General features: G+C 37.3%; 1 protein-coding gene across 6 annotated transcripts in view; it reads right to left on the minus strand.

Moving 5' to 3' along the window:
• The window catches only part of CKAP5 (cytoskeleton associated protein 5), a 106,840-nt gene that overhangs the window by 29,372 nt on the left and 56,491 nt on the right, over positions 1-20,977 (minus strand). For all 6 annotated transcript variants that reach the window (XM_072790606.1, XM_072790605.1, XM_072790604.1 and 3 more), the window contains exons 12-25: positions 20,290-20,418; positions 19,556-19,738; positions 16,671-16,784; positions 15,919-16,029; positions 14,886-14,978; positions 11,726-11,911; positions 11,190-11,284; positions 8,335-8,392; positions 8,121-8,246; positions 7,192-7,331; positions 6,850-7,024; positions 6,148-6,261; positions 4,935-5,063; positions 112-306 (exon numbers count right to left, since the gene is read on the minus strand). In XM_072790606.1, the coding sequence (XP_072646707.1) occupies positions 112-306; positions 4,935-5,063; positions 6,148-6,261; positions 6,850-7,024; positions 7,192-7,331; positions 8,121-8,246; positions 8,335-8,392; positions 11,190-11,284; positions 11,726-11,911; positions 14,886-14,978; positions 15,919-16,029; positions 16,671-16,784; positions 19,556-19,738; positions 20,290-20,418 (1,848 nt within the window). The remainder of the gene's footprint in view (positions 1-111; positions 307-4,934; positions 5,064-6,147; positions 6,262-6,849; positions 7,025-7,191; positions 7,332-8,120; positions 8,247-8,334; positions 8,393-11,189; positions 11,285-11,725; positions 11,912-14,885; positions 14,979-15,918; positions 16,030-16,670; positions 16,785-19,555; positions 19,739-20,289; positions 20,419-20,977) is intronic.

The raw sequence follows: 20,977 nt of genomic DNA on the forward strand, positions 1-20,977 counted from the left end.
TGGGATTTCAAGTGCAACTCCTAGGAGGTAATATGATCTCTTGCCTATATAAACTCATGTTCAATATTTTTCTAATGGCTTTTAACAGCAGCAAACCACAAGAAGTAATACCTTTAGTTTCCCGGTAGCCTTGGCCATTTTCTCATATCCCAGATGCATCATGAAAAACGGCAAGGCATCTTGGGCCTTCTTCCGCACATCTCCATTGCGATCCTCCAGGCATGAATAGAGATGGGGAACACAAAGGATAAGGTCTGTGGGGGTGGAACGAAGAGTTGGTAGTTTCTCAGCCAGCCAGCCCAGAAGCTGCCAAAAGAAATAAAGACCAGTTATACACTTCAAGTGGAAAATTATTACTTACATCTTATGCTTTATGACTGCATCAGTACCAAACACTGAATTAGTTCTTACGCTACAACTTTCCATTATAAAATCAGTAATTTTCATTGTTCAAGAACTACGCTGTATTTAAATAATATACACAAAGATGACAATCTTCTTTAAGATAAGGACATGGTGGGCAGCCTGGGTGGCTCAGCAATTTAGCACCACCTTCAGCCCAGGGTGTGACCCTGGAGACCCAGGATCCAGTCCCCATCAGGCTCCCTGCTAAGAGCCTGCTTCTCCCTCTGCCTGTGTCTCTGCCTCTTTTTCTCTGAGTCTCTCATGAATAAATAAAATCTTTTTTAAAAAAAAAGAAAGATAAGGACATGGTTCTTTGGACCATACTTAAGCATTAAACTCTAAAGTTCTGGGGCACCTGAGTGGCTCAGCGGTTAAGTGTCTCTGCCTTTGGCTCAGGTCGTGATCCTGGGGTTCTGGGATCGAGTCCCACACTGGGCTCCCTGTAGGGAGCCTGTTTCTCTCTCTGCCTATGTCGCTGTCTCTGTCTCTCGTGAATAAATAAATAAAATCTTAAAAAAAAAAAAACTCTAAAGCTTTACTTTTTTTTTTTTTAACTCTAAAAGCTTTAATAGTTCTTAATGTATTTTAAAGATGAACAACTTTTCACTTATCTTTTTAAAAAAATTCTAAGAATTTACCTAGCCAGAGAAAATGCAGAACACTTATCTGATCAGGGGAGGACAAGTTCTACCAGGACTTGTTTTCAGCCTTATATCAACAGTTTTTCTCTATTCCTTCAAAATAATTCATATCTCTATTTTTTAGTTGAAGTTTGTATTGATAATTGTAGTCATATGGAGTTATATAAGAAATAACACAGATCCCATGCACTCAGTTTCCTCCAACAGTAGCACTTTATAAAATTATACATAGGGACACCTGGGTGGCTCAGTGGTTGAGAGTCTGCCTTTGGCTCAGGGTGTGATCCAGGCGTCCTGGGATTGAGTTCTCCACAGGGAGCCTGCTTTTCTCTTTGCCTGTGTCTATGTCTCTGCCTCTCTCTCTCATGAATAAATAAATAAAATCTTAAAAAAAAAAATTATACTGTAGTATCACAACCAGGATATTGACAGATACAATCCACTGATCTTGTTCATAATGCCCAGCTTTGCTGTTGTCATTTTTGTCTGTGTGTATACTTACTTAGTGCTAGGATTTTAAGGATTTTATCACATATATTTTACTACATCTGACATCACAGTCAGAATTTTAAGCAGTTCCATTGTAAGGATCCCTCATGTTGCCTCCTTTATAACCACAAGCATCTCACTTCTCCCATTCCAATCCCTGGTAACTACTGATCTGTTCTCCCTTTCTAAAATTTGTAATTTCAAATATATTCAACAAATGGAATCATATGGTATGTAACTGGAGCTCAGTTTCACCACTCAACATAATCCCTTGGAGATTAATCTCAATTGTTGCACATATCTGATTCGTATATTGCTAAATAGTATTACTGTATGGACATAAAACAGTTGGTTTAACCTTGCACCTGTTGAAGGATATCTGGGCTGTTTCTAGTTTTTTTTGTATCATGAATGAAGCTATGATTATCTGTGAATAAATGTTTATGCAGACTCAGATTTTCATTTTTATGGAATAAAAAGATCACAATTGCTGGGTCATATAGTAACTATACATTCGGTTTTGGGGTTTTTAAAAAAGACTTGAGAGAGAGACAGCGTTTGTGTGAGGGATGGGGCAGAGGGAGAGGGAGAGTCAGAATCTCAGGCAGATTCCCCACTGGGCCTGGAGCCCAACGTGGAGCTCAAACTCATGACCCTGAGATCATGACCTGTGCTGAGATCAAGAGTTGGACCCTTACTGACTGAGCCACTCAGGTGCCCCTTATATGTTAAGTTTTTGTTCTTTTTTTTAAAAGAGACTTTATTTATTTATGAGAGACACAGAGAGGCAGAGGGAGCCTGATGTAAGACTCAATCCCAGGACCCCGGGATCACGACCTGAGCCAAAGGCAGACACTCGACCACTGAACTACCCAGGCATCCCACATATAAGAAACTGCCAAACCCTTTCTCAGAGTGGCTATACCATTTTACATTTCCTCCAGCAGAGTGTTCAAATTTCTTTGCATCCTTGCCAGCATCTGGTGTTATCACATTTCAGTAATTCTGATAGTTGTATTGATATGTCAATATAGTTTTAACTTACATTTCCTCATGGCTAATAATACTGAACAACTTTCATGGGCTTATATGCAAATATCCTCTTCAGAGAAACATCTATTCATGTATTTTGACCATTTTCTTGTCTTTTCTTTTTTTTTTTTTTTTTTTTAGTAGACTCTATGCCCAATGTAGGACTCAAACTCATGACACTGAGATCAAGAGTCGTATGCTTCACCAACTGAACCAGTCAGGTGCCCCATCTTTTGGCCATTTTCTAATTTTTTTTTTTTTTTTTTTACTGTTATGCGAATTCTTTACATATTTTAAATAATGGTTATCAGGTATTGAGTTTGCAAATATTTTCTCCAGCAGCGTACCTGCCTTTTCATCATCTTCACATGGTTGCAGAGTGTAAAAGTTCATAATTTTTATGAGGTACACCTTTATCAATTCTTTTTATTGATAGGACTGTGGTTTTGGTGTCAAATCTAAGAATTCCTTGCCTGAAGAATTTCTATATCCTGAAGTTTTTCATTGATGTTATCTTTAAAAGTTCTAAAGACTTGGGGTGCCTGTGTGGCTCAGTTGGTTAAGCATCCGATTCTTGATTTCAGCTCAGGTCTTCATCTCAGGGTCAGAAGTTCAAACCCCATGCTGGACTCCATGCTAGGTGTGGAGCTTACTTAAATAAATAAATTAAAGTTTTATAGATTTATGTTCTACATTTCAGTCCATGATCCAGTCTGAGTTAATATTTCTACAGGATGGAAGGTTTAGATTGAGGTTCAGTGTTTTCTCTACAAGTGTCAAAGGCTCTAGAGTCATTTGTTGAAAAGGCTAGCTCCTACACTAAATTACTTTGGTAACTTTGTCAAAAACTAGTTGATCACATTTGGTGGGTCTATTTCTGGGTTTTCTCTTCAGTTCTACTGACCTGGATCTGTCCTCTGTCTCCCAACCTCTAGGTCAGTTTCTTGATTATGTTAGCAATATGTAAGCCTTAATATATGGTAGAGTGATTATTTCCATGCTTTTCTTCTTTGTCAAGATTGTTTTACCTAGAATATAGATCTTAGAATAAACTTCTATTTGTCTATAAAAAAAAAAAAAAACTTGCTGCAATTTTGATGGAAATTACATTAAACCTATAGGTCAATTTGGGGAGAATGGACATCTCTACATTGAGCCTTCCTATCTATGATCATGGCGTATCTCTCTATCTATTTAGGTCTTCCTTGAATTCTTTCATCAGCATTCTGTAACTTCCAGTATACACATTCTGTATTTGCTTTGTTAAGTGTACATCTAAGGATTTCATTTTCTTTGGAGTAATTGTACATGGTATTATTTTTTTATTTCAATTTCCATATGTTCACTATATTATAAAGAGATGTGACTGATTTTTGGGTGTTAATTTTGTATCCTACAATGTTACTGAACTCGTTTATTAGTTTACTTGTAGATTCCTTAGCATTTTCTGTGTAGATAGCCATGTTATCTGCCATTAAGGATAGTTTTACTTTTTTTCCAATCTTTCGTTTCTTTTTCTTGCCTCATTGCAGTGACTAGAACTTCCCATACTATGCTAATTAATAATGGTGAAAATGGACATTGTTTACAATCTTATGAGGAAAGCATTCAGTCTTTCACCACTCTTTAGATAAGAATGATATTATCTATAGAGGTTTTCTGTAGGTGGTCTTCATCAAGCTGAGGTAATTCTTTTCTCTTCTATTACTAATATGCTCAGAGTTTTTGTCTTGAACAGATGTTGGATTTTCTCAAATCCTTTTTTGTGCGTCAACTGATACAATTATACGACACAATTATACTTTTTCTTCTTTAGCCTGCTGGTATGATGAATTATACTGATGGATTTTTGAATGCTGAATTTATTTTTATGTTCTGATTAAAACCTTTTATTTTACCATTTCAGAGTTCAAGAAAAGAGAAAATTTCACAAAAAGTCTAGTCCTTTAAAAAATTTTATTGTTAAGGGGCACCTGGGTGGCTCAGTTGGTTGAGCGTCTGACTCTTGACTTTGGCTTAGGTCATGATCTGAGGGTTCTGGGATGGAGCCCCAAGTTGGGCTCCCCACTCAGCTGGGAATCTGCTTGAGGATTCTCTCCCCCCCCCCCCCGCCTCTTCCCCCACTTAAGTGTGTGCATGCTCTTTCTTTCAAATAAATCTTTAAGAAAATTTATTGTTAAAAAAAAGTATATGAAGAAAGGGAAAAAAAGAGGTACATGAGCATAAAAGTTTCGGGAATTTGGTTTCATTTTATTAACTGTTTCGTAATGAAACTCATTCTATCCATATAAGTATATTTATTAGGTAGGTCATACCTCTAAGAAGGTAAAATTCATGAGTAAAGCACATCATAATTGTAGTACTTACCTCTTGCCTCAAGAAAGGATTTTCCTTTTTGAGCTCTTCAGAAAGATCTTCGCCCTCTAGCCATTCCTTCATGCCTGTCTGTTCTGCCCAAGCATTCACAGTTGCTAGTGCAGCAGCCCGAACATTGTTCTAAATGGAAAGAAGTAGTAAATATAATATCAGTTACGGTTTGAAGGTAGGGAGTGAAAAAGTTTGTTGCTTTGGCAACATGAACAATGGAGGTTTCTCTAAGGTCCACATGAATATACTTGGAATCAACTTCTCTGACACAGAATTGAGTTCTACAGTTGTACTGAAAATCCAAAAGGAGAAACAAAATTCCAATTGTAAGATCCCATACTCCATTAAACGAGGCAAAAACAGTGACCTGGGCATAACATATCATGTAAAGGGAATAAATTCAGAGGTTTTGTTTTCTGAAGTTATGTCCATAGTTCTCTACTAAAGAATGTAACTCTACAGGGAAGAGAACTCATAATAGTTAGACTGAAATTACTAACAATTTACAGGGTAGAAAACTCATAATAGACTGAAATTACTAAATTTGCCTGAACACTTAAAATTTTCATATTTATGTGTTCATAGAATGAGGTCTTACTGACAGGAAAATATTAAAACACTCCAACTCCTTACATTAAATGAATTGCACAAAATAAAGACACATTCAAATATTCAATCTAGGGCTAAATATAAGAGGCTTACAACTTTTGAGAAGACCAATTCTAGAACTGTGAAACTAAAGTGACAGAAGATTTTGCTCCAGCAGTTCAGGAGAACAAGGAAGAAAATAAATACATGACCTCAAAATTCATAAATGTATTCACTCTTCATAACAGTACTTATAACAATGATGTCATAATCATAATAGCCAACATTTCTCAAGTCCATACTATATGAGATAGTAACAGGTACCTGATGTACAGATCGTTATTTAGCTCTGAAGAATGAAATTTCACAGATAAAGGAACTGAACCTCAAAGAAGATAAATAACTTATCTAAGAGTCGTAAAGCTAGTGACATAATTGCTCACTTTATGAAGGTGAGCCTGGGAGGTAAAGATGTTTATTACTATTTTCCTCCTAATGTTCTTTTGCCTACAAAGTTTATAGATTGTTTATGTATACTCTTACACGCAGATGTAAGAACTGCTCTTAGCCCAAGAATGTGACTGGCCTATTCCAGAAGGGAGCTGTGGTCAGCAGTCAGGTTTACCTTGCTGTCTCCAAGAACTGTGATGATAGGGATGCCTAAGTTCTTCACATGCTGCTTGATGTTTGGGCCCATGGCTACTGCCAGTTGCTGGAGGATATTCAATGTCTGTTGCACCTGAGTGGGAAAAGAGCCAACACTTGATGTTGAAACCAAGAGCAAACTGTATTTAAAGTTCTCTAAGTCAGCTGGTAAGCAGTCAATGCAGTAGAAAGTTTCAGGCCTACTTAAAAGACAGGATAGTCAGTTTGTTATGATGCCATTCTAATTAGCTTATGAGTAATTTACAGGCAGTGGCCTCTCCTTTTATCATTAGTTCTAACACTGGAGTATTAGGATTTTAGACCAGAAAGGATAGTGCTTTATAATTTTAAAGGTAAAACCTAGCTTAAGAAAATCCTGTCATAAAAACCCAAATCAAAAAATTAGAAATTAAGCATGTTTACACAAATAACAAGCTAGTTTTATATAAGGATATTTAATATTAGAGTCCTATAAAAAGCAAGTCTGAGATTCATGAGAATTTGATTAATAAACCTGCCATCTACCAACCTATCTTGAGGCACACTTAAGAAATTAAAGGAGATTATTTTTAGTTCAAAGTAAAGTGACCATTCATTTCTTTTGTAGGTGAAGATTATTAAAAAGGAACTTCCTACAGGGAAGAGGGAAGGAAAGAAAAGAATAGGCATATGTTTTACGTACCAATATTTTATTTGAATCATTGAGTCGACCTTTCAAGGCAGTTGGCAGTTCACCTATATTCGGCTGGATAAATTTTGCTTCATTGATAATACCCGCAACTTCATCAAGGCCTTCTTTCCTAATCTTCCAATTCTTGTCACTAATCTTAGACACCAACTCTGAAGTGATTTTATCACTGAAAAAGCAGAAGACAGAATCCTTAATTCCAGACTCTTAAAGAAATGATGTCAAAGAAGTATTCTTGACTGAGAAAAAGAAGATTAACACTAAGAATTCACTACAAACCGCCCCCTCCTTCTCCCCCATTACATAAATCCAATAAACCATTTGCAACAAACCTACCTGATTTCTGTCCTCGGCAAAAGATCTACAACATCAGTGCCCACCTCATCTGGTTCATCTCCATCTTCTCCTTCATCTGTACCACTAATGCTGTGTTTGGAAATTCCTCTGGTTGGAGCAGGTGGGCTCTGCCCCTGCATCTACACACAAACAAATCAGTGAGGCTAATGAACTTGATGAACGGTACAAGAGCAAACAAGTTAGAGAATGGGCCTATGTTAAACTTTCCTATTCCTTCATACCACTTAAAATTTACGCAGTTTAAGAAAGGGGGGAGGGGAGAACCTTAAGCAGGCTCTATACCCAGCACAGAACCTGACACAGAACTCGATCTCACAACCCTAAGATTATGACTTTAGCTGAAATTAAGAGTCAGATGGTTAACCAAGCAACCCAAAGAGTCCTCCCCAACATATATTTTAATTCCTACACAGATCCCAAATTTGAGATTATATGGCAAAAGTTTTTGTTTTTTTGCAAAAGGTTTTTTTATACAAACCTACTAGAATCTGACTTTCCAATCATGAAGCTGTCTTTGACTTGGATGCCCAAGAAGTATAGAGCAAGTCTGCCCAAACTCAGCAACTTTGGTTAGAAAGTTTATTCCAGGAAGACCAAGTTTCTGTTTTTATTTAAAGCAATTTTAAATGTTGATATACTTTCTGAATAGGCAATATATTCAAATGTTTGATATTCCAAAGGTACAAAAGACATAAAGAGAAAAATTTCCCCTCCTTTACCACAGCTATCTAGTTGTCCTCCTCATAAACAAAGCCATCAATTTCTTATGAATTCTTCCCAGGGATACTTTATGCATATAAAAGCAAATACATATATAGTCTTAATTCCAAAGGGTTAAAAGCTTAAACTCAACTAACATGAGCATTCTCAAGTCTACTAATGGACTGTATCATTTTTGGAATCTTTACCTTCTCAAATTCTGCATCTATTTGGGATAGGAGGGCAGGCTTCTCATCCTCAAAGAACATTCGCAAAGAGGGACCAACATACAGATACATCACACCAAGCAGGGTGATGGCTGAAGTCCTCACAGCCTGGCAGACAAAACAAAAAGAACTTTCCAAATGAAAACAGAACCACAAAGATGGCTGCAATGTTCCTACATATGTGGTATGTACTCACTGGGTTTGTTGCAGCAAGAGCTGTCTTCACATTGCTAATGAAAGCTTTCACATTCAATCTAAAAGAAATAACATTTAAAATTAGAAACAAAAAAATGAAATCCTCAAAGTACTCAAGAGTTTTATAAAACCAGACTCTAGGACTGGTTCCCTTTGGCTCTGTCCTCAACTCTCACCTATTCTCTCTCCCCATTCATTTACAGGGAACATTATATACTGTCTACATGCTCATTACTCCTAAATCCCAGTGTTAACCTATCCTCTGAATTCTAGATTCATACACACACACACACACACACACACACACACACACACACACAGCCTTTGTAATACTTCCATTCGAATGTATAGTAGATGTCCCACATCTGTCAGGTCCAAAATTCTTGACTCTTGACTCAAATGCTGCTCTTCCCACAATCTTCCCTACCTCAGTAAAGAGCCACATCATTCCATCAGTCACTAAGGCCATCCTTCACTCTTCTCTCTCCTATACCCAGTAACCTGTTCAGATCTTTCAAATATATTCTGAGTCCTAATACTTCATCTCTACAAACTATGTCCAAGCCACTATATTTTGACAGGATTATTCCAATAGCTTACTAACTAGTCTCTTTGATCCATACTATCTGTTCTCTCCGACTACAGTCCAAATGATCCTATTACTTTTCTGCTTAAAATCATCTAATGGGGGATGCCTGGGTAGCTCAGTGGTTGACCGGCTGCCTTCGGCCCAGGGCATGATCCTGGAGTTCCGGGATCAAGTTCCACATCCAGCTCCCTGCATGCAGCCTGCTTCTCCCTCTGCCTATGTCTCTGCCTCTCTCTCTCTCTCTCTCTGTTGCTCATGAATAAATAAAAATATTTTTAAAAAATCATCTAATGGTTTCCAACTTATTCAAAACCTGAGGCCCAATGTGACCTGGCCCCATTCTTTCTCATATATTATCTCTTCCTACTCCCGACCCACCCCCCCAACTCATTCCCCTCTATTACCTACTGAAGAACAATCACTCCTTGCTATTTTCATTTTTTAAAATTTTTACGATTTTTTAGTTGAGAGAGTGTGTGCATGTGTGTGAGTGGAGGGAGGGGCAGAAAGGGAGAGAGAGAGATAATCTTTTTTTTTTTTTTTTTTAAAGATTTTATTTATTTATTCATGAGAGAGAGAAAGAGAGAGAGAGAGAGAGAGAGAGAGAGGTAGAGACAGGCAGAGGAAGAAGCAGGCTCCATGCAGGGAACCCAATGCAGGACTCGATCCGGGACTCCAGGACCACGCTCTGAGCTGAAGGCAGGCGCTAAACCACTAAGCCACCCAGGGATCCCCGGAGAGAGAGAATCTTAATCAGACTCCCCAGTGAACCCAGAGCCCGATATAGGGCTTGATCTCAAAACCCTGAGATCATGAGCTGAGACCAAGAGTCAGACACTTAACTGACTGAACCATTCAGGCACCCCCAAATAATTGTGTCTTTGCTTGAATGTCATTTGAGAACCTCTAGGGTAGTATTTCTTTATTTGGTAGAATGTAAAAAACTATTTTGTTGGTTTTTTTTTTTTTTTTTTTTTAAGATTTTATTTATTTATTTGAGAAAGACAGAGAGAGTGCGGACACAAGCAAAGTCAGGGGCAGAGGAATAAGTAGACTCTTTGATAAGAGAGAAGCCCAATGTGAGGCTCAATTCCAGGACCCCGAAATCATGACCTGAGCTGAAGTCACACACTTAACTGTTTGAGCCACCCAAGAGCCCCTAGAAAACTACTCTGTAAGACATTAAGAGGTATATAGTAAAAAACAAGCATGGCACAGAGAAAGGTAACATGGTATAGCAGTTACGGTATTCTTTCTTAGAATCTGAATGCCTAGATTCAAATCTTGGCTTTGCCACTTCAGAACTGTGACTTGGACAGATGACTCAAGCTTCCTGTGCCCCAGTTTCCACATGTTTAAAATGGGAATGACAATACCTCACATAGTTTTTATAAGAATTAAATGAAATGAATTATTATTTAGAAAGTGCCTGGCAAAAAAGAAAAAAAAAAAAGGAAAAGGAAAAGGAAAGAAAAAGAAAAAGAAAAAGAAAAAGAAAAAAAGAAAAAAAAAGAAAAAAAGAAAAAAAGAAAAAAGAAAAAAAGAAAAAAGAAAAAGAAAAAGAAAAAGAAAAAGAAAAAGAAAGTGCCTGGCATAGGGGCGCCTGGGTGGCTCAGTCAGTTAAGCATCTGCCTTTGGCTCAGGGCATGATCCCAGGGTCCTGGGACTGAGCCTAAAGTCAGGCTCCTTGCTTAGCGGGGAGCCTGCTTCTCCCTCTCCTCCCTGTTCCCACTCTCTTGCTATCTCTGTGTCTCTCTCAAATACATAAAATCTTAAAAAAAAAAAAAAAAGTGCCTGGCATAAAGTAAGCTCTGTAAAATTTTGTTAAATAAACAAATGTGTTCAATATGCAAACAAGTTTGGGAAACAGTGGGTTAATAAATAAAGTTAGGTAAGCTTCTCTGTTGTTTAGGTAAACTTCTTTAATTCACCAACATGCATGACAGATCTCTAAACGAATGTGATGATATGTAGTAATTTCCAAATGTGTTTGACTAAAAATCCTTGGAACTGGCTTTTCTAAGGGATAGTTATTAACACTTATGGAAAGATAACTTAGAGAGCTCTAATGTTAGTGGACATAAAAATGCAGGAGCATGAACCAACATCAACTTTTGAGGAACAAAGGTAGTTTTGTTTTATATAGATATTAGATGACCCAGCTCTGGCTTCTCATAAATGGCAGAGATAGCTACAGCAAACAGAATAACAAGTCAGAGGTAGGCACAATATTTAATTATTCTGTACCTCATTTCTTTCTGACTTACCCAGAAAAACCAAATTCTTTTATTGCATTTGATAGCCAATTCAGAGTTTCCGATTGATTCTTGGGATTCTTCTGTGAGAAAGCCATTGACATAACCTGAAGCGAAGAAGGAAGAAAACACAAATAAGCATGTATTCCCTCTTATATATCTCACAGAAATATAGTATGGCATAAAGGTAGAAGTGGTTTTTCCAATGCTGATAGAATTGCCTTAGGAATGAAATATTTAACTAACACAAGAAAATGAGGTATGTGACAGTAGTATTAAAAGCATTCTGGACTTTACAACTCTTCATTAGTGATCACTCTGAATTATAATGTCTTAAGAGAAAAATCACTCTCATCTTTTAATAGAATATTCTTGGCCAAGATAAATTCTTATCAGGCAACTGTATACTATTAGAGGTAAAGATAAAAATGCACAATATAAAAATGTTTTGACTTGAGAAGAAAAGAACTACAGTTTAATCAGTAACCTTAAATTAAAATTCAGGAAAAAGCCAGAAAAAGTTGGGAAAAGAAAGCTCTGTCACTAACCTGTTCAGCTGTCCATGGCAACATGCAAGCTTCTGCTATTGCTGTCATAGCTTCTTTTGCATTGTTCCCACATTTCACATCTCCAATCTTGTCCACAAGGCCATCCAAGACAATCTGAGCTGAAGTTTTGGAAAAATTCCCCTTCTGGGCAATCAGAGCAACTATGTGAAGCTTCATCTGCATCACCTGAACAAGGATAAGCATCATAAATTTATGAGTAAGCCAAAAACACTGATTTACTTATTTTTATGGCAGCCTAAAGATGTAACACAGGGATACCTGAGAACATGACCAAACTAAAAATTACAAGTTTATTTATTTATTTATTTTTAAAGTAAGCTCTACATTCAACATGGGGTGCAAACTCATGACCCTGAGATCCAGAGCTCCATGCTCTACCGGCTGAGCCAGCCAGATGCCTTTAAAAATGACAATTTTTTTTTTTAAGATTTTATTTATTCATGAGAGACAGAGAGAGGGAGAGGCAGAGGCACAGGCAGAGGGAGAAGCAGGCTCCATGCAGGGAGCCTGACATGGGACTCGATCCTGGGTCTCCAGGATCATGCCCTGGGCTGAAGGCGACGCTAAACCACTGAGCCACACGGGCTGCCCAAAAATGACAATTTTGAACAAAGATGCAAAATAATTTTTATCCTTGCTATGAATTAAAATAGCTAATTGACAGCAAGAGAGAAAAAACCAAACTCAATGTTTTAAAATATTAACAGGCAAAGTTAGTACATGAAAAGTTTATGAACTGATAAAATTAGTTTCTCTATTCTCCTCTTAGGGTTATTTGCATATAGTACTGAATACACATCCTGAAATACATAATAAATGACCAAACTAACCGCATAACTCAGAGTTCCTACTAGTCTTGCTTACAAAAAACTACAATCCTCATGCAGATGTGTGTGCATGTGCGCGCGCACGCACACACACACACACACACACACATACACAGAACTTGAGAGATTTCAAGAACTTGTAGATTTTTAAGTGGAAGAATGAAGAAGATGTGAAAATAATTTAAAGACATTAATGTGATGATGGCAGATGTATGACTCTTGGGACCCCTTTGCTCATCAATATTTCCCTCTGTCTTGTTTGAATATTTAAATAACAGGAATTTAAAAAACAAATAAGGGGCAGCCCCGGTGGCGCAGCGGTTTAGCTCTGCCTGCAGCTCAGGGCGTGATCCTGGAGACCCTGGGTAGAGTCCCACGTCAGGCTCTCTGCATGGAGCCTGCTTCTCCCTCTGCCTGTGTCTCTGCCTCTCTCTCTGTGTGTGTCTCTATGAATAAATAAAATAAAAAATATTAAAAAAAAAACAAATAAATAAATAACAGGAATTGGTGAGGATGTACAGAAATTAGAATTCTCTTGCACCACTGGTGCAAATGTAAAATGGTGAAGCCACATTGGAAAACAGTTTGGCAGTTCTTCAAAAAGTTAAACACAGTTACCATATGACCCAGTAATTCTAATTCTAGGTATATATCGACGAGAATTAAAAATGTGCTCACATAGGGGCACCTGGGTGGCTCAGTCAGTGAGGCGTCTAACTCTTGATCTTGACTCAGGTCATAATCTCAGGGTCATGAGATGGAGCCCTGCATTGAGCTCCATACTCAGTGGGGCATCTACTCGGGATTCTCTCTCTCTCTCTCTCACCCTCCCCTTCTGCCTCTGCCTCTGCCCCTCCCCCTACTAAAAGATAAATAAATCTTTTAAAAAAATGTGCTCACAAAAAAACTTGTACGTGAACGTTCAGAGACAGTCACAAAGTGGAAACGCCACCAATGCCCTTCAACTTATAAATGGTTAAAGAAAATGTTCTACATCCATGTAATGGAATACTATTTAGTGATAAAAAAGAATGTAGAGTTATAAGTGCTACCATCTGGGTGAACCCTGAAAATATTATGCTAAGTAAAAGACATTTCATTATACGAATTGTCCAGGAGAAGTAATCCATAGAGACAGAAAGTAGAGTTCATAGTTGCCAGGGACAGGGGGAATCTGGGGAGGAAGAGTGACTGCTGATGGGTATGGGGTTTCTTTCTGGAGTGATGAAAATATTCTAAAATTATAGAGTGGTAGGAGTTGCAGAACTCTGAATATACTAAGAACTGCTGCATTGTACACTTCAAAATGGTGAGTTTTACACTCTCAATAAAGTTGTTATAAAGAAAAATACACATATAAAATTATCCTCTGTTATGGATCTAACACATAGGAGGGTATTAGCTCAAATCAGGTATGCTTTTTCACTTAAGAAGCTGCATAAAGAGGGGTTTTAAAAGTGGTGTGTAGGGGAGGAGGGCAGCACGAAAACCTCTTGGCAGAGGAAGACTTTCTGGAGCTGGATGGTATGGCTGAAGTGCTGGAACAGTGCTAAGGGAACACAGTGTGCAAGGAAGCCAATGATCCTAAAGAGAGAACAAGAAGTGGCAGAAGAGAAGCAAAAAAGGGACTAGCAGGATGCCCAAAATAAACCTGATATATTTCAAACTTTTGTTTCCCACAAGGTCTATGAATATCTAGAGAAGGAAACTTTTCTTTCCTGTATCACTTTTTTTAAATAAATATTTTATTTATTTATTCATGAGAGAGACAGAGAGAGAGGGAGGGACATAGGCAGAGGGAGAAGCAGGCTCCCCGTGGGGGAGCCCACTGTATCTTTCTTATACCTCCCTTTATACCTACTTTTTAGGCTAAATAATGGCACTGTTAAATTTTATCTCTATTATCAGTTAATACTTTCAACTATGTGGTAATTTTTCACTGGCAATCTAAAGACCTTTTATCTTTTATACAAACAAGTAAGAAACTTGTCTCCCTGTCCATCCCTTTCTTGACATGTGAAGATTAAGGGGCTTCTAGCCCTAACTAATGAGAAGAAAAATGCATATACATAAATTATACAATATATAGATATATACTTCCATATAAACTATCAATTACACAAAGGTATGGTTATGTGTTGAATCAAAATGTACACACTCCATTGTTTACATTTAAAGTTAGATGACACGTTGGTTGAGTGATTTTTTTTAAAAAGGCTAGAAATCATTAGCAAACTACATCTTTCTCAATTTATAGAGTATGATGGAAATTACTTTAATGAAAGATATTAAAATCTCCAATTAAAAATTACCTGAAAATTGGTTTCCTTCCACCCAGGTTTCTTGGCTAGCATCCTCACTAATGCCTGGCATGGCATTTCAGTTCGATCCATTAGTTCAACAGCCTTGAAGTAAAACAAAAGAATGATATTTAAGGGGTTAATGGTTACCTAGGGAAAGGGTAGATACCAAAGTCAAGTAGGTGACTTAAAAGAGGAAGGTTACAGACGGAGCTCAAATAGATTTGTTTCTTGATTTGGATATTTGATGTACAGTTATATTAATACCATTGAAATTCCGCCCCCCCCCCACCCCATTTCAGGATTTAACGAAGAATTTGGTCCAAGGAATATAACAGTAAAAGTTTTCCTTTGCCTAATGTATGGCAGAAACTGCTTATACATATTTTGACTTATCTGATTTTCCTAAAAACACATCACAAAGTAGGATAGGTTAGAAGTGGTTAAGTACTAAACTTCAAAGATGCACAACTCAGGTCTAAACCTGATGCATGGCACAGGCAGGACTGAAAGCCAGGTCTTCTGCCTCAAGTCCCAGTGCCCTTGTGGTTTCTACACACCTTCCTCATGAGAATCAGAGTAAATGTCAAAAAGGAACTTTCATGCTCCTTTTCAACAAGGATTTCTGAAAGGTGCTTCTCATACCAAGTAACAATGTCTGTTCTCCTTCTCATCATGACAACAAAGAGAGAAATAGAAATGGATGAGGGGTGGTTTAACTGGAGTGATCTGTTTGCCCATGAAAAGTTTAATGAACAAATACTGTGATATTAAAATTCATCTAAATCTTATAATTCAAAATAAACCTACTTTTGTTGAATATTAAGTTATGAGCTTACACAAGCCATAGATAGAAAGCAGATATTGAAAGATTAACACTACAGAGCTAAAACCGCACCCCCTCCCCCCCACTCATCTTTAGTTAACAACCTAAAACATGTTCACTGGATACAAAACACAGTAAGTAGGGCAAGCACTTTGTCAATTTCATCGCTTCTATATAATGCAATGTTCTTTTGCATTCAACTCATCTATGTGCACCTACCTTTTGGAACTCTTCCATACAGGCCAGCCTTTCCTTCCAGTTACTGCTGTCTAGAAGTTGTATACAGGTAGCAGGAAGGACAGCTGAAGCTTTTTCTTCACATACTTCTATCTGTAAAATACAAAAACATTAAAATTAAGAATTGCTTGTGGCGGGGAATGCCTGGGTGGTACAGTTAGTTGAAGTGTCCAACTCTCAGTTTTGGCTCAGGCTGTGATCTCAGGGTCATGAAATTGAGCCTTATGTCTGGCTCGCACTCAGTGCAGAGTCTGCTTAAGATTCTCTCTGGGACACCTGGGTGGCTCAGTGGTTGAGCGTCATGCTCAGGGCTTGATCTCGGGTCTGGGGTTTGAGTCCCACTTCAGGTTCCTGCAGGGAGCCTGCTTCTTCCTCTGCCTATGTCTCTGCCTCTCTCTCTCTGTCTCTCATGAATAAATAAAATCTTAAAAAATATATATTTCTCTCTCTCTGCCCCTACCCCGGCCCGCTGCGCATGCTCTCTCTCAAATAAATATATGCATCTTAAAAAAAATAAAGAATTGCTTTAGGAAACAGATGACGAGGATGTAAAAATACCGCAGGCCAAACTACATGGACACTCCACGTGTATGTTGTGGCACCATTTCAATAAGCTAAAAAATATCAATCAACTATATATGTTGTACAGCTCAGGAAACAAAGAACTCAAATATTCTCATAGGAACCGATTTTCCATGCTTTTCTGAGTTTGAGGCACCTCGTATGATACTGACCGAGAGCTCGGGCTCCACTATCTCTTTGGTCTCTGGTCCTTTCTTGTTCTTGGTTCCAGCGCTCCCTGTGCTGCCTGGTGCAGCCGGCTTCCCCTTCTTAGGTGGACCTCCAGCCTAAAAGCAATTACAAAAAATAAATAAATAAATAAATAAATAATAAAAAAATAAAATAAAATAAACCACATAGGACTCAGAACAGTGGTTTTTCAACTTTTTTTTGGCCAGCGACTCCCTGAAAATTTGATTAAAAATGAGGGACCGTTCAACCAACCAAATACAAGGTATTTTTGGTGCCCATAGAACTTAGCACTTTCAAGGACAGACAGACCTCCTGAAGACCATTTGTGGGGAAATCTACAGACCCCATTATTAAAGAACCTCTAAATCAGAATGAGCTAAAGAGATAAATGAAATGAAAATGAACTGAAATTATACTACATTTACAGATTAAGAATTAACATTTGATGCCTTAAATGCCTCTAAATCTTTTCTACATTAGTAAAGGGCAGTTTCTAACTGCCAGCAGCTACCCAATACTTCATCACAAGATACCCCAATAACAGGAAAATATCTTACTAACTCATCGTAGAGCTACCCAGTTTTGAATAGAGTGGTTGCTATGACGATGCCAGTGAATGGTCTAGTTATGTTGAAGAAGGCCACAGAACTCAATCTTTTTATTGCTGTAATCAACTAGTCTACTTGTATTTTCCAAGTATATGACCGACCAAATAATCTACAAAAGTGATGACTCTGCCTTTTCCTTCCTCATATCAACACAGGTTTTACTTTATTCTTTTATCTAATTGTAGATTATTATTAAATAACAACAGTACCAGCAGGCATTTTTTGTTTTACTCCTCACTTTAATAGGAGTGCTCCTAGTATTTCATCACTATGAAGCATGATGCTGACCTGTAGTTTTTAAGATCTACTGCTGTCTAAAGATCTATCTCTATATATTTAGTCATGTCAAAGTATCCATCCATTTCTATGTGTTTAAGAATTCTTATCAGGAAGACATGCTGAAATCTATTACATTCCTTTTCAGTGCCTGAAATTAGATTTCTTTGCATCTCTACATTTAGTAAGTTTTCGAATATTACTATTGAATTGTCTGTGCGATCCTGGAATAAACTTCAGTTGGTCATACTTTTTATTATACTCACTGGCTTCTATCTGCTAAGACTTTATTTAAGTAGCTTGATTTAAATGTACTTCACTTCAGTTTTGAAAGGTCATAAGAAAATCATAGTTTATCACAAAGCAAACAGCCAATAGCAGTAAAGTTAATATGGTAACATGCATCACTATTCACATCATTCCACCCATTTTGGATATTTGTTAAACTATGCCCCAAACCTGAAAAAGAAAAGATAAAATAACAGAGGGCCCAATTAGTCTTCAACATTCAGACCTCCTCTGAAACCAATGTTATCTTGAACATAATCTGAGCTTTTAAAAAGGTATAGTTAGTAAAACTAAAATGCTCTTTTTCATCAAAGAAAAACCTCCAATACTTGCCAGTTCATATCAGCAGTATGATTTTGCTGGTTTGTAACAACGACCCTATAGAGATTTCATTGTTTTCTGACCCTAAAAATAGAAAACTCTATACTCTTTGACTAACCAGAACACCTCTTCTAGATCCTTTTCTATAGTAAATAGCACTCTCTGTATAGAGAGGGACTTCAATTAACGAATCTCCTAATCTTTTTTTGTTTGTTTTACAGATATATATGTTTATTAGCTTAGTAGGTATATTGATAATGTATTTTCAAAAGAAGAATGAAGTAGATTGTTCCCCCCTGCCCTTTTTAAAAGGATTCTTTGTAAGAGAAAGTTGGCCAGCGTGGTAGGGTTCAGCAAGATAAGAAAAGGCCTTAAGGTACTGTTCCCAGGTCATTGTCCAGAGAGGCAACAGCTGGTGACAGAAGAGAATGGCTGCCAACTTCCCATTAGAATGCTGAAGAACACTGCATAATACAAGCAAAAGTACACATACTGTATTAGATATGTCTGGGTCCAAATCCCAGCTCAGCAACTCTAGCCATTCACCAAATGTGTCCCCGGTTCCTTCTGTCTGCCAGAAGCTCATCTATGCATGGGGAATTGAGCAGTGATAAGATCTTTATCCCTTAAAGTTTATAATATGGTGTGGTGATGAGTAGTAAACGAACAAGCAGACAATAAAAACACCAGAGTGAGCTGCAACAGCAGAATACTTAACCTTGCTGAGCCTCACTTTCCCTTTCTGGAAAAATGGGAATCACAAAACACTTATTTTAAGGGTTGTTTGATGATTAAATGAGATTATTAGGTAAAATATTTCCCAAAGTGATGCTTTATTAAATACCAGTTCTCTCCCCTAATTCATGGTGGGGTTCAGAGTGGAGAAAGGAATAAACTTTCTGTATCTACAGTAGATAATTTCATGCTTCACAGAGTCCACGGAACAAGTGTTCTCTAAAAGAATGCCATATTCACCTTTAGACATTTTCCTCTTTTCCACTTCTACAAAGATACAAGACCTTAATTGGTATGTAGACTTGGTGATATGATTTAACAGCATTATTAGCAAAATGACCAAGGTGATATTATTGTTAAGTGCTTTGCCACATTTTCTTTACTTAATGAATACTTTACGATCCCTCAAAATGCACTCCTGTATCTTGATTACCATTTTTAGCTCTATTAAAGTTTACTTAGCCAAATATATTGTTGGAATACTCTTTGTTGATGGATGTTCTGCTCTATTTTCAATGTGGTAACGAATTCATTTCTCAAATGAAATCATACTGGAAGGACAACCAGGAACCTGAGAATCAGATCCCGCCTTACCAAATTCTAACTTTTAAACCGTATTTCCCAAGTCATCTATTAACCTTAGTAGTAGGTGCCTTTTTTAAGGGTCCTGGTTTGGGTGCTGAAATGTCCTTTGTGTCCTTATCTCCTGCAGCCCCTGAAGTGGCAGTCCTTCCAGGAACAGGCTTGGATTCCTTCTTGTCAGCTGCTAGTCCAGCTTTCTTGCCATGTACCAGCTCTACTTTTTCTGAACATTCTTTGATCTAGAGAATGAAATTGAGATGAACATCATTAAGCCCAACTCTGAAATATAATCACTGTTAGTACTTAACAAGTCATCTAAATCATAACTATATGAGAAACCAGAAAGCTTCCTTTTCAGCAAAAATAAATTATCTACTTTCTTACATTTTATTTCTACACAAATTAAAATTATAATAAACATACAATAACATTTTTAATCAAAATTCATATTTAGAAGGGTAATTTTCCAGACAGTCGAAATAAATTTATCTTATAACATTCTTTTCACCTCCTCTAGGGACTGATCAATCAGCTTTATTTTTTTGTTTCTTTTTTTTACAATTTGGAAGTTATTTCTACTCATATCACCGCTATCGCTTCAGAGGAAATTTAAATGGTCAAAAGCTGTTTTCACAGTCCAGGCTTAAACTACCAGTGGCAAATGAAATAACCTTCACAAACTGATCAGCATTTTTGTCTTCATGAAACAGAATAGACAAAATCAAAACAAAATCTAATACACAGAGATAGAATTGTTGTCCAATTTCATTATAATCTATCACTAACCTACCTTATCAAGCTTGAGTTTATCCACATCAGCTAAGAATGGATTTACTGCTTTCTCACCCACCACTTTCAAAGCAGTACCCAATGCTTCAAATGCAGCATCTCTGACTTCAGGAGCAGAATCATTGATGTGCTATGGTCCGGAAGAAGCAAAATGATCTCAATACAAGATACTTTGGGTATTACTGATTTTAATTCAGACTAGTCATTGTTGGATAAAGAATTTGCTTTTTACAGTTTACTGAAGCTAATTAAGTGTAGCTTTCCTTTTGCTACCTGTTATTCTTTTACATATTCTTTTTTGGATAAGGAAACCTCTGGTAATCCATTCAGCAAATAAGTGCTTCCTTTTCCTTCTACCCTCTATTTAAAATGCCTCATATGCAAACAATCTTCAAAGACTCCAAATTGTATGCCTGTGCTTGGCCAGATCCAGCTGAATACCATTATATGGGCCAAATAAGAAATAAAATGTTTAACAGTGGAATCATAAAGCTAACTTGTGCTTTCCTTTGGGAATAGGAACACAGGGTACAAGAATTTGGATTCAGTTTCCAGAGCCCTCAGAGGTCTGCTTCTCAAAAGATCATAATCTATAGTCTAAAAGTCAAGTAGTCATGGTTCATAATTAATATGGAAAAAAATCTCCCCTAGGTATAAAAAAATTCCCCCAATTCCAAAGAGAAGTCTAT

Source organism: Canis lupus, chromosome 21, assembly GCF_048164855.1.
Source record: "Canis lupus baileyi chromosome 21, mCanLup2.hap1, whole genome shotgun sequence".
Lineage (NCBI taxonomy): Eukaryota > Metazoa > Chordata > Mammalia > Carnivora > Canidae > Canis > Canis lupus.